The 13,813-nt window shown below is 39.8% G+C and overlaps 1 protein-coding gene across 1 annotated transcript in view; it reads left to right on the top strand.

The window, feature by feature from the left end:
* Window positions 1-13,813, top strand: part of LOC121873162 — a 433,416-nt gene that overhangs the window by 100,960 nt on the left and 318,643 nt on the right. The window contains exon 3 of the mRNA XM_042376488.1: window positions 2,730-2,863. Coding sequence (XP_042232422.1) covers window positions 2,730-2,863 — 134 coding nt within the window. The remainder of the gene's footprint in view (window positions 1-2,729; window positions 2,864-13,813) is intronic.

Consider the following 13,813-nt stretch of genomic DNA (forward strand, 5'->3'; position numbering starts at 1 on the left):
TGTCTTATTTGTGTCACTTATGTTACTTGTATATTATTTGTAATTCGTAACCCATTCCCCAAATATGTAACTGTATATTTTCAGCCTTCTGGCTGCCAAGCTCTTTCAATAAACCGTTAATAATTATTATTATTATTATTACATGCACACGCACATGCACGCACGCGCACACACACATACACACACAGGAATTAAGACAACAAGCATCCAGCGAGGGTCTTGTTGTGTGACTGCATGGAGGTGAATTAAAAGATCAGCTGTTGAGGAGCTTATCACTTGGCAACACTGGTGCATGTTACCACTCCTTTCCACTCCATCTCTCTAATCACCCACACCTTTTACCTTTCTCACTCCATATTTTAAAATGTTATGTAATGTAATGTTGAAGGGATACAACTTGCTCATTTATACTTATAATTATCACAATCTCCCAAAAAATACTTTAAATTTTGTGTTTATTCAAGACATCTTCAGGTCATGAGACCCACTAATCCCCCACACAAGAATGGGTGACCTCACATTCCATTAGAAGGACAGTAATATGAGACCACTAATCCCCCACCCTACCTCCACCTGACAATGCATCAGGTCAGGTCAGTTACCTGAGACCCACTAATCCATCACAGCTCCATGGGAGTGGATAATAAGTCTTTGCTGTAACACACAGCTTCATTCATGCCCATATCATAGAGATTTTAAATTTTTAGATATGTTTATTTAACCAAACATTTGGGTAAAATATTCTGGAGTGTTATAGTAAAGAAATGGAGTTTCTAACTTAATTAGAACTGCATTTATGGACTCCGGTAGTTTAGACTCAAGGAAAATATCCCCAGCACCCAGAAATGTTCTGGGGAAGTGGGCTAGTGTGTGTCTGTGAAAGATGTCTAGTTTAGACACTCGGAAACTTTTCCCAGTAACCGAAATAGATTCCGGGGATAAGGAATTTTTCCGGGTTTTGAGAAAGTCGTCTGGTTAGCCAGAAATCCTTCATCCCCGGAAGTGCTTTGCATCAATTGTACCGGCTAACGGGGATATCACTGTATATAGATGTGCTTTGTTTAGTCCTCTAGACTTTTGAGAAAGGGTTTTGTGATTGGTCATTCTGTCAGTATTAAGTGTCTTTGTTTTTTAGAGAAACCATTGAGGCAGATTACTGGATCTCTGGAACAAGTTTTTAGATTCGTTGATTGATGTGGAATGTTTGTGGTAGATGAGCTAGAGTTTGTATCTATGAAAGCAGTTTTCCTTTGGGAAACTAAAATTAGATGGTTTTCCTTTTCACTTATGAAAAAAAAAACTTGGCTTTAGTATTTTCTTTTGGCTTCTCTATTGAATGAATGAATGCATTTGAAATTGAGTCTTTAATGCTTGACTTAAGGCCAGGGTGTATTTGAGTGCGAACCTGGAAATTAGAAGGTTTTCTTATAATAAATTTTATTCTGTTTGGGCTGTTCATTCATATTTCTTACCCTAACTACTAAACAGTTTCATCGTTAAACATCAAATCATAACACTGTATAATTACAAGGTTTATATCCATCTTAGTTGCCAGACGCATCACATTAACTCAAGCCAATTACACTGCTTTTCTTTTGTCCATCACTTCTATCCCATAGATAAGCATCCCATTTTCGGTCACTATATTTGAGCTGTAACTGGACATGGAGACTGCACTGATGGGAAATTGGTTAGGTTAGCATTTTTACCTCCAACTAGAACATTTAATATGTTTCCTCCTGGCTTCAGTTTCTTGAACCACCTTGAGAAAGACACTGGCCATAGATGAAGTACAGTAAGCCCTCGTTTAACGTTGGCCCTGACAAAGTTGTTTCGTTATTACGTCGCTACTCTTTAGATACCTATGATCCAAATAATGTCCCACCGATTCGGTATAACGCCGTCACGGACTATTTTGTACTGCTCATCACCCAATCAGAGCGGGAGGAGGAGCCACCCCTGAGTCTCAGTGACTCGCCACCCTTCTCTCTTGCCCTCCTCCTCTCCACTACCCACCACACACTCAATCCACCTCAGCCCATCAGTGAGTACAATACAAAATGATTTAGTTTATTTATCTTTTTGGATGTATAATATATACTATTTTCTACAAAAATGCCATTGAATTTATGTATATGTAATGTATTTTATGGGGCAAAGGGAGATTGGGGAATGTGACTCCCTTATTTTATCTTATTTCTAATGGGAAAAATTGATTCTGTTGAAGTTGTTTCCGCTAACATCGCGGTTTTCAGGAACGGAACCACGAAATTAAGCGAGGATTTATTGTATTGATCCTGAAATTGCATATTATAACCAAGCCTGGAACTAGGTGTCTTGCAAACCCTCCCATCTTCTCTGGGTTAATGTAAGTCTGCAGGGAATGAATTTGGGTTGATGTCAGAAAGCGATCATGGCTAATCTGAGAAAAAAGGCAAGTTGAACTCTAACTGATGTGATGTTATGCACTTCTCAGTCCTCCTCCATTTAATTTACTAGAGAGAAAACCCTTGTTTGAGCATTTCCTTAAAAGTGATATTTGCGTAGGGGAGGACAGACTAATCATAAGGTTAGATCTAGACCAATAGTGCAGTGAGTACAGTACATAACATGAGCTGCCTGGTTCTGGGCACAAGTATAAACTGGAATTTCAAGATCAATCCTTTATCATTATTCATCATTATAACTTAACATCTTGATGTAATCAGATGGATGATTATGCTTTACAGAAAATGCTCCATGGCCCAAGAACGGTGGTGGGATACGTCGACTCTGGCGTCACACACATTGGAGGTGGTGTCTACGAAGTTCTTCTCCTCATGACGTACTGCAGGAAACACCTTCTGCACCTAATGAATGAAATGTAAGGCTTTGTAGTCTTAAGAATTATATAAGAAATTGTTATATTTACATTGTTACATTATCAGCCTTACGTGCGCACGCATGTTTCTCGCCCCAGCAGTTGGATTTAACTTTTACAAACATACAGTAAGTACAGTACAGTGCATTACCCTTAATCAAGATGACTGGAAAGAGGCCATCAAGTGAATGTGACCACAGTAGTGCAAAAAGAAGCTGCAAAGGCATTACATTGTATATTAAACTTGATGTTTTAAGAAGGTATATCAAATTATTTAATGTACTGTATTGTATATGTTTATAAATGTTTATTTTCATTCATAAAAGTGCTTGAATGACTTTTTTGGGGCTGAAAAATTTCTTTAGGAACGCATCTCCAGTTTTATAATGGAAGTCAATGGGAAAATAGGTTTCGTGTTACGGAATTTTGCGATACGGTCAATTTTCGAGGGACGGAACCCTTCCGTAACACGGGGGATGCCTGTACTGTACTGTATGCTGTATGTTATTTCAAGAAAAACTATGGCTACAGTAGGAAAAAAAAAAAATCCTAAATACTCCCAGCTAAAATGCTTATGTGGCCTTGCATCTTGTATTCCGTAAAATATGGTACAGTAATATCTCTGTTAGCCAGAATCCCTCAAACCTGGAACTCGCCAATAGCCGGAATTGAAAGTTGCTCGGAATTTTTCTTGATAATTCCCCAAATTTGGGTTTGGGAACAAATGCCGAGGTAGAAATTCAGGATCATTTTCTGAAAAAAAAAATATCTGGCAAATCTGTCTAAATTTTTACATCTGGGTCTAGGAGCAAATATTACTTATGAAATAATCGCAATTACCAGAAAATCTGAGAAAATGGCGAGAAAATCACTCCAAACCTTTCTGCTCAGGGCCTGGGGACAAGGGTTTCCGGCATTAAGATAGATTGTGCCATGTTTAGCCACATCCTCACATGGTTGGTGTGTGGGTGGGAAGACCAGCCGCGTTGGTAACGCTGGATTTTCCTGCTATGGGTCTATTTATTATTACTGTTCAAATATAAATATTTCTTTAAATGTACAACAATAATTAAAAAGTAAAATAATACTGTAATAAATCAGTGTAATTCTGAGCTGAGCTAATGAGGCGAAGGGTGAGGTGACAGAGTCAGGTGGTGAGGTGACATGCCAAGACACTTACACAGCACACGCATTAACAGCACTACTAAGCCATTGTCTTATAACATTTTACATTACAGTGAGTTCTGCTATAACGCGAGTTTTGACAATGCGAATTGGCTCTAACGTGATTTATGAATAGAGGAACGATATTTGTATAACGCGAACGCTTGTTTGCTGTAACGCGATTTTTGCTTACTATTTCTCCAATTTTGTGGTATTAACTGTGAATATGGTAAAGAAGAATATCTCCAAGAAGCGTTCTGGTGATCGCATTCCCGGTGATGATCGTAAAAGAAAGGCTATAACACTTGAAGAGAAGCTCGGTGTTATCAACCTCAAAATCACCCTTCTCCCCTATCAAGTTATATTCATATTTTTTCAAGGTAAAGTGTTACATTTACTGTATGATTTCATTATTAGATATGAATGTAACATTTATTTAGACTGCTATCCTTTGTGTTAGGGTAACTACTAAATTTTTTTCGATTTCGAGTAGTAATCTGCACCTAACCCTATTTTCTCCATAAGCCCTGTTATTTCTATTACGCGAATTTCTATAACACGATGTTTTACAAGAACACAACTATCGCGTTATAGCAGAACTGACTGTACAGTGACCCCTCGGTTAACGAGCGCCTCTGTTAACAAGATTTCGGTTAACGATTTACCTTCCATAAGATTCTTAACTTCAGTTAACGAGCATTCCCTCGATTAACGAGTTTAACGAGCGACCTTCCACATGTTTTCGCTTGCATTTGGCGGTCCACCAGCTGTAGTTTTAGTCCGCCAATACAGTAATCGGTTCTAGAGCTTAAATTCCTTACTATTTTAGTAAATATCAAGAAGTTTATACTATTCAATAATTTTAAAAGTTTAATATTAAATTTTTTATTCATTTTAACAATTATTGAACATAATTGAAGTACAGGAAACTAGTTTTATGCGCGCCAAACAGCCTGTCAACACACCAAACAGGCGTCAGTCTTTGTATCTTTTCAGTGGAGGTAACATCTTGCTTGAGTCTCTCTTCAACTGAATGCTTTTTTCTGTGTTTCCAAGCAAATTATTGGTCAATTTGAAATTTATTTTACATATTGACTATAATGCAGTGCAGTGTTGATTTAAAGAAAATAATCTTGAATTACACCAAGAGAACTAAAATTTATGGGTGAAATGGCGCCATGGGGTGACTTCTCTTCTCCCTTCTCCACCCCCATTCTAATCATCATCATCATCATCATCCAGGAGCCTTCTACATACACACCTCAAAGTAAGTGTACTTTACTACCTTTTTTGTTGATTTTAGGCAATTTACGGTGAGCTGGAACCAATTACCCAAAAACCCATTGAAACTATGGTTTCGGTTAATGAGTTTTTCGGTTAACGAGCGACCTTCTGGAACGATTTGTGCTCATTAACCGAGGGACCACTGTATAATTTTTTATTATTTAGTTTTTAAATTGATGCATGATGGCTCGATTTGGCTACATTTGCACTTACACAACTGATCAATGAATAAACCAGGGCATCTGGAGACGCATTGTACACTAGTGATGTCACGAAGCTTCATTACTGCAACCACAACTGCTGAGCAACTGCATAAATTATCACAACCTATACTAAAATTTACTAAGTTAATTACAAAAGTTTTATGTCTGGTACAAACTATGGAATGTTTATAATAAAATTAATTGTTTTCTTGCAAGAATTCCAGCAACTCGAGTTATATTCTGCTAAATCAAGTCTGACATTTTCTCAGTGAAAAAAATTTAACCCACTGCCTTTTATAATCCTCGAGTCCCAGACAACTACGTAATATGCATTAATCTTCCTTCCTGGCTGTCAACACCCCACCTCCCCCTCCCCCCTCTCCTCCCTCTTCTCCCTCTCCTCCCAACTCTCCCTCCTCCCTCCTCCATTCTCCCAGTCAGCAGGGGAGGCAGATGGGGTGGGTGTATGTTGTTTTAGACTTCACCCGTACGCCCGGGTGACATTCCAGAATGCGCGCCTTTTCCCGCCACTGTTTAAATGCCCAGAGCGGATTATCAGGTTCCACACCTCGGCCACAGGGAAGCTTCTTGAACATAATTACCTACTTTCATTTGTTTCATTTCCATTGTTTGTCCATTTTATCATGTTGTATCAAAGTAATATTGCTAAAAGTAATGAACATGTAGTTGTATTGTAGTGTAGTATTACTGGAAAATAATGCTATGATTAGATTATAACTTTATTTTTGGAATTATTATTCTAATAATTATTTCTATGCATTACTTGCTCTACCAAACACAAAGGCAGCCAGACAGCCTGGCGACAGACTGTGTGTGTGTCGCCAATCAGTTTTTATGAAAAATAATGCAAATAAACTAAATTTTAAATGAATTATTTATAGGAAATAAGTACAGCATTACCCCGCTTTACACGGTTTCACTTTCCGCGATTTCTCATTTACGCGGTACCTTGCCAGAACCGGACTTTCACTTTCCGCCGTGCATCTACTCATATACGCGGTGAAGTATAATTTATTATTATTTTTTTTTTTATTTAGCTCATAAAATTCATACAAATTACCCTGCCAGAATATAAGTTACAATGCTGGAATTCTTACAATATGATGATCATTTTGAATATAAACATCATGGATTTTCCATTTGACATACAAATTTTAGATCTAATGTAATAATTTGGTTTACACAAAGCAAATATTTTATCTTTGTGCAAAATATATGAAGTTTACATTCAAAATATTCCCTGACCTGCAAGGAATCCAGAAATGTCAATTATATTATCCTAACTTTAGTCTGGTTTATTATTTATTACTAAAAATGTAAATATACTATTTTCTCCCAATCGCTTCTCTGGTAGGGAGGGAGGGACCAACCCAGCTAGGGCGGAGGTGGGGTATTTTGATTGACAGATAGTGTCCTTGAAGAATATTTCTTTGTTTATTTACTGAAGATATTTGTTTTAGCTCATAAAATTCATACAAATTACCTGGCCAGAATATAATTTACATTGCTGGAATTCTTACAATATGATGATCATTTTGAATATAAACATCATGGATTTTACATTAGACATACAAATTTTAGATTTAATGTAATAATTTGGTTTACACAACGCAAATATTTTATCGTTTGTGCAAAATATATGAAGTTTACATTCAAAATATTGGGACCAGTGTCAACAATTCTGCTCCCAACTATACCGCCCTTCAGGATTTATTGAACAGTCTCCAAAACTGGGCCACCAACAACCACGTCACCATCAACCATACCAAGACCATGGTTATGCACATCAACCTCTCCTCTGACGTTGTCCCACCCCCTTCCATTACTTTAGGTCCCAACACACTCCAGGTTGTAGATTCCACTAAGCTCCTCATCGTCACCATAGACAACAAACTAAATTGGAAAACCACACGTCGGTGAAGTTGTCAAATCCTCCAGTTTCCGTCTCCACCTCCTCCGCCGACTCAAGTCCCTTGGAGTTCCTGCACCCGAGCTCCTCAGTGTTTACTCAACATTCATACTTCCCAAGCTCACCTTTGCCTCCCCTACCTGGTTTTCATCCTCAAATGCCACACAACATAAACACCTAGAAAAAGTGCAAAAGAGGGCATGCAAGATTATTCTCTCCCCTTCCTACTCCACATATCAAGAAGCACTCAACTCACTGACCCTCTTGGCTCTCTCTGACCATCACCACGACCTCATCTGCAAATTTGTTGAGAAGCTTCTGCACCATCCTCGATACCGGCTCCTACTACCACCCAAGATCCCTCATCCGAGAATTAATGTTCAGCCTCACAACCGCATCCAGCCCATACGAGCACGAACTGATCGAAATAAAAACAGCCCAGTCCCAACCATTGTAAAAATTATCAATAACTTGTAATCAACCAGTGTATTCACTCCCAGTCAATCTTACTTTTTGCTCTGTCTATGTTAAAATAACCTGTAGTTTGAGCTTCTCCCCACCTCGTTATTATACTTCATATTTGTATCACTTATGTTACTTATATATTATTTGTAAATCTAGAGACCCATTCTCCAATTATGTAACTATATTTTCAGCCTTCCGGCTGCCATGCTCTTTCAATAAACAGTTAATTATTACTATTATTATAATTATTATTATTATTACTACTACCACTACTACTATTATTATTATTACTATTATTATAATAACACACACACACACACACTAGACAGTACCAGTGAAAGCTGTGACCCACCAGTGGGATATGCACCCCTGGGAACTGACCACCATCTTCTGACCAGGAGGTGCTAATCTTTCCACTCTGAGAACAACAGTGGGTCGACTTCACACCTGACTACGCGATAACACACCACCACCCAGTAGAGTGAGGTACTGTGACACCACCCCACACCACGCAGTATCCCCATGACCACATGAGGTCCTTCATATCAACACCTACGGACAAATTACTGCACCATGTGAACACCACACCACCCAGTGTCTCCATGACTACGTGAGGTCCTTCATATTAACACCTACGGATGAGTTACTGCACCACGTGAACACCACCCCACTCGGTGTCTCCATGACTCCGAGAGGTCCTTCATACCAACACCTACGGATGAGTTACTGTACCACGAGGCCGTGTGACCTCACACAGTATGGCAAGATACTAGACCGGGCCATCAGCTGCTAACTATAATAATTTGTATGTACAGTTCATGTTCCTTCTCCTTTTAGTAATGAAAGCCTTTGTTAAATGACCCACCCACCCCATGTCTTTGTATGCAATAAGTCATTTTTGTCTAATGTATATTTTCAGCCTTCGGGCTGCAAAACTTTTTCAATAAACCGTTAATTATTGTTATTATTATTTACACACACACACACACTCTTTAAGACAGCAAGCATGTTGCTTTTCCACTCGGGATGCCTCGGTATGAGTGCATTTATCCCATCTACCAAAACTTTCACTTTACAATCATGGTTTGATCGCTCCTGCTCTCCTGCATGCAGGGGGAGAGAGAGAGCATATCAGTTACGAAGCTATCTCCTCCTGTTACTCCACTTTAATTACTTCTAGGAATTGTTTTAAGGCTATTCTTCACAGGGCCAAGTGGAATTTAAAAAAAAAAAAGTGCTGACTTTACTAACTCTTCTAGTAAATCCTTCTGGTCCTTAACCAAAAGCATCTGAAATAACTTCTGCACTCCTTCTTTTCCTCCTTTTTTCTGACCAGATAACTCTATAGTCAACTCTCCCCCTGATAAAGCCAATCTCTTTGGCACCTTATTCTCCTCTATCTCCACGTTTGAGGATTCCAACTCTATCCCTCCTACCCCTGCTCCTCTTACTGAACCTATGCACTTTCCTATATCACCACTCCGAGGGTTGGTGGTGTGTTACCCAATCTGGTTGTGAGTAAGGCGCATGGACCAGATGGTATACCCCCTCGTGTTCTGAAGTTCTGGCCCCTGTGCTTGCTCGCCTCTTTTGCCTTTGCTTCAAAACCCAAGCTTTTCTTCTTCTAAGCATGCCTTGGTAAAGCCCATCCCAACGAAGGATGACCATTGAAATCTCTCTATCGCCCCATTGCCCTTACTTCATCCTTCTCTAAGATTTTCAAAACTATCATTTTCTCCATCACCTTGAACACCTTTCTCTTTTGTCTGACCAGCAGTATGGCTTTCGCCAGGCGAGATCTACTGGTGATTTGCTGACCTACTGAACCCTGTTCACGACTGGGCTATTCCCCGAAAAAAAAAAAAAAACCTACAGTTATATCTGCATTAGCCAGATTCTCTCAAACCCAGATATCCCCGATAGCCAGAATTGAAATTTGCTCGGAAAATCGTTCCCAAAGCCTGAATATTCCAAAAATTTCGCCGACACAATACTGTACATTTTAGTAAAAATAACATCTTAATTTTATGATGGTATGCACACACAATTAATATATAAGAGAAATATCAATAATATTAGGTTTTTTAACACTTACATTAGTAGAAGAGATCGCTGGGCACACGGGGATGGGGGGTTGGTTCCGAGGCAGAGGGCAGATTATTGGCCTTCACCTGTATCTCTGTCCACCTAGCAGGGCCTCCTCGTCAAACCCCTCGAAGTCCATATCCTCACTGTCACTGACTTGAGCTGGCTGTGGTGGGTGGGGGGTGAAGAACTCGGTGATGTTTTGTTGACAGCTAGCATTGATGTGGTTGTGATACAGCTGAACATAGGGCTCCAGGGATTGCAACAGAAGGTTATTAGACACTTCGTAGCGATGATTGCCTGTGTCTTTGGCAAGGATGAATTTCATTCTCTCAGCTAACTCGATGACATCCTTCACATCAGCATGTGTTAGTTTCTGCTCTTGTTGTTCTGTAACACCTCGCTGCTCACTGATGCCGCCATCTTCCAACATCTCGTCCGCAGTCACCTCAGGTTGTCTGATTACCTCCAGGATGTCGTCGTTGGTGGTCTCGGAGAAGCCTGCAGCTCTAAAACTTTGTGCAGCCTCTCTTGCATTCTCCAATGCCACAGCAACAGACTGAGCCTCTCCAGCCACAGGTTACCTCTGCCTCCCACCTGGGATACCCTCCAACACATGCCGCCACGGAGAAAGCAGCCTTCATGTTGCAAATCAACTCCTGATCCATGGGCTTGATTAATGACGTAATGTTAGCGGGAAGGAAGACCACTTTTACGTTGGGGTGACGATGGCGCGTTGTCGAGGAGCAACAAAATGTTGAATGGTACATTGTCTTTCACGCAGAATTTCTTGATATCAGGAACGAGACATTTATCAAACCAGGAGAGGGACAGATGAGAGAACATCCACGCCTTCCCTGAGGTTAGCCAGTGGACATTTAACTTGCTCATGTCCATATTCTTGTAGGCATGCTGGTTGCGGGCTTTGTGGATTACAGACAACTTCAGCTAAGCAGTGGTGAACAGTACAGTGATGTGCTCCTTCTGCATTTTGCGTCCCTGACACTTGCTAGCAGACTTGACTACGAAGGTCTTAGATGGCAATTTCTTCCAGTACAACCCCGATTCATCCATATTTAACACTTGGTCGTTGGTGTACTGTCCTTCCTCCAGAATTTTCCAGAAAAATGGGGGAAAATTCCTGGCGGCGGCTCTGCAACCCCCATTTTTCTTGTTACTGCTGCATAGAGTTCTCGGGCGTAGTCCTGCAGTGCCGAGTGTCAACCTATGTTCCTTCTTGACTGATGAATAATGTAGCTTACCAACAAACTCTTGGTCTTCAGCAATATTTCACCAGCGAGGCACCTACAGACTTGGTAATGTTCATGTGTTCATTGATTTTGCCGGCATCCTTCTTGATAGTGCGGATTGTATATTCATTCACTCCATGTCTGGCCAGATCCACCTGTCTCGTGCCTTTTTCTAACTCCATGACGATCTTGTACTTTACGTCATAGCTTAAGGCGCGTCGCACCTTCTTGGGCTTGGGCCGGCTTGGGCCAGGTAGTTCAGGGCTTCTCGGGGGTGGTGGGGGTCCAGCGGAAACCATTGTGTAGAAAGAAAAACACAAAACCGGTTCCTGGGCACGAGTGAATATACGCGGGGACAGTCAGACTGGCGCGGCGGTGGTCGAGAGCGTGGGTGGCAGAGGTGGCAAGGTTAAATAGACCAATCACAGCGCGCAGCGGAGGGGGTGCGTGGGATACGTGGACCAATCATAGTCCGCGACGTCATCGGCGCGAGTCTGACGTTAGCGGTGACGTCAGCGCCCAGCACCTTGCCCCGCTGCTTGCCACTTATATGATGGCATTTGCCGCATAAATAATAATTATTGCTTCTGGACAGGTGCAGCGTAAATGGCCATCCGCGTATAAAATATCCGCGTAAACCCAGACTATACTGTATATTAAATGCGTCCTCCAAAAGCTTGAATTTGATACCAGAGTTTAACAATTAATTCATGTACAGTGATCCCTCGGTTAACGAATTACCTTCCATAAGATTCTTAACTTCGGTTAACGAGCATTCCCTCAATTAACGAATTCCTTATGAGCGGCCCCCAAATTGTTTTCGCTTGCACACTAGCTGTGGTATTAGTCCGCCAATACAGTAATCGGTTCTAGGGCTTAAATTTCTTACTATTTTAGTAAATATCAAGAAGTCTTTACTATTCAATAATTTTAAAAGTCTTATATTAAATTTTTTAGTCATTTTAACAATTTTTTAACATAATTTAAGTAGAGGGAAACTAGCTTTTAGCACGCCAAACAGCCTGTCAACACACCATACAGGCGTCAGTCTCTGTGTCTTTTCAGTGAAGGTAACATCTTGCTGCTTCAGACTCTCTTCAACATAAATGCTTTTTTTCTGTGTTTCCAGTCAAATTATTGGTCATTTTGAAATATATTTTACATATTGACAATACAGGTTGTACCTCTCTAGTCCGGCAACCTCGGGACCTGACCGGTGCCGGACCATGGAAATTTCCGGACCATGGAAATTCACTCTTTTCCTGGACAGATAGTGACTTGCGCTTACGTTAGCACCACTTTCACTGCTTCGTGGTATCTTTGAAGACATATTGAAGGGTTAAATGTCGTACAGTAGCTTTTCAAATTTCGCAAGTTTTTAATTCAACGTTTTTTATTTGGACAGAAAAAAACACTACATAATTTAAAATTTTGACTGCGGAAACTCAAATTTCAATGGGTTTGAATGGCCCGCCAACGTTCAGACGACGTGCACAATTGTGTAAACAGCGTCATTTCTCTTATGTACAAAAGATTCATTATTGTTTATTACTGAATGTCTTTTTTATTGAATTAATGTTTGTGTGCAAAATGAGCAATACAATTCATTAATAATACGTAGCATATTAAAACACACGAGGAAATGAGACAGCATTGTTTTCGTAGATTACAAAACCAGTGACTGACTGGTTCTACATATAAAACAAGAAAATAAGACCCTGGTTGTAGCTGTAGTAAAATTAATGTAAAAATTTATATGGTTGTTTGAAGTAATGTTATCTAATGTTAATAAATGGAACAATAAAAGTAGCAAACCATTAATGTTAAAGAAAAAAAGTGAGACTGCGCATATGTAAGTGCGCACATGTGAAAAACATATCGTCATTACATAAGAATATGAAAGCAACACTTATTTACTGTTCATATATGTTTTAATTAATGTTTCTGATCTTTTTTTAGAATTAATGTTTGTGTGTGCAAAATGAACAATACAATTCATTAATAATTCGTGGAATATTAAAACACACGAGGAGACGAGACGGCTGCCGGCATTGTTTTTGTTAATGTTTCCAAAACCAGTGACTGATTGGTTCTACATATAAAACAAGAAAATAAGACCCTGGTTGTAGCTGTAGTAAAATTGATGTAAAAATTAATATGGTTGTTTGAAGCAATGTTATTTAATGTTAATAAATGGAACAATATAAATATCTAACCATTAATGTGAAAGAAAAAAGTGATATCGCGTATGTAAGTGCGCACATGTGAAAACATATCGTCATTACTCTACATAAGAATATGAAAGCAACACTTATTTACTGTTCATATATATTGAAGGGTTAAATGTTGTACTCTGTATAGACAGAGAGAGAGAAAGAGCAGCCGAACTGCCGGATGTAAACAAACCTAAGTTTCCCACGGCTTTGTTGTTGTTTTTTTTTTTTTACGGGGATTATCCCACCTGGGCACAGGTCACTGACCCACATTGGAGCCTGAGGGGCGAAAATGTAATACTCCTGGGCAAACTAAAATCATTCCGGACCACGGAAGTTTCCGGACCATAGAATGCCGG

Source organism: Homarus americanus, unplaced genomic scaffold (assembly GCF_018991925.1).
Source record: "Homarus americanus isolate GMGI-L3 unplaced genomic scaffold, GMGI_Hamer_2.0 scaffold32929, whole genome shotgun sequence".
Classification (NCBI taxonomy): Eukaryota; Metazoa; Arthropoda; class Malacostraca; order Decapoda; family Nephropidae; genus Homarus; species Homarus americanus.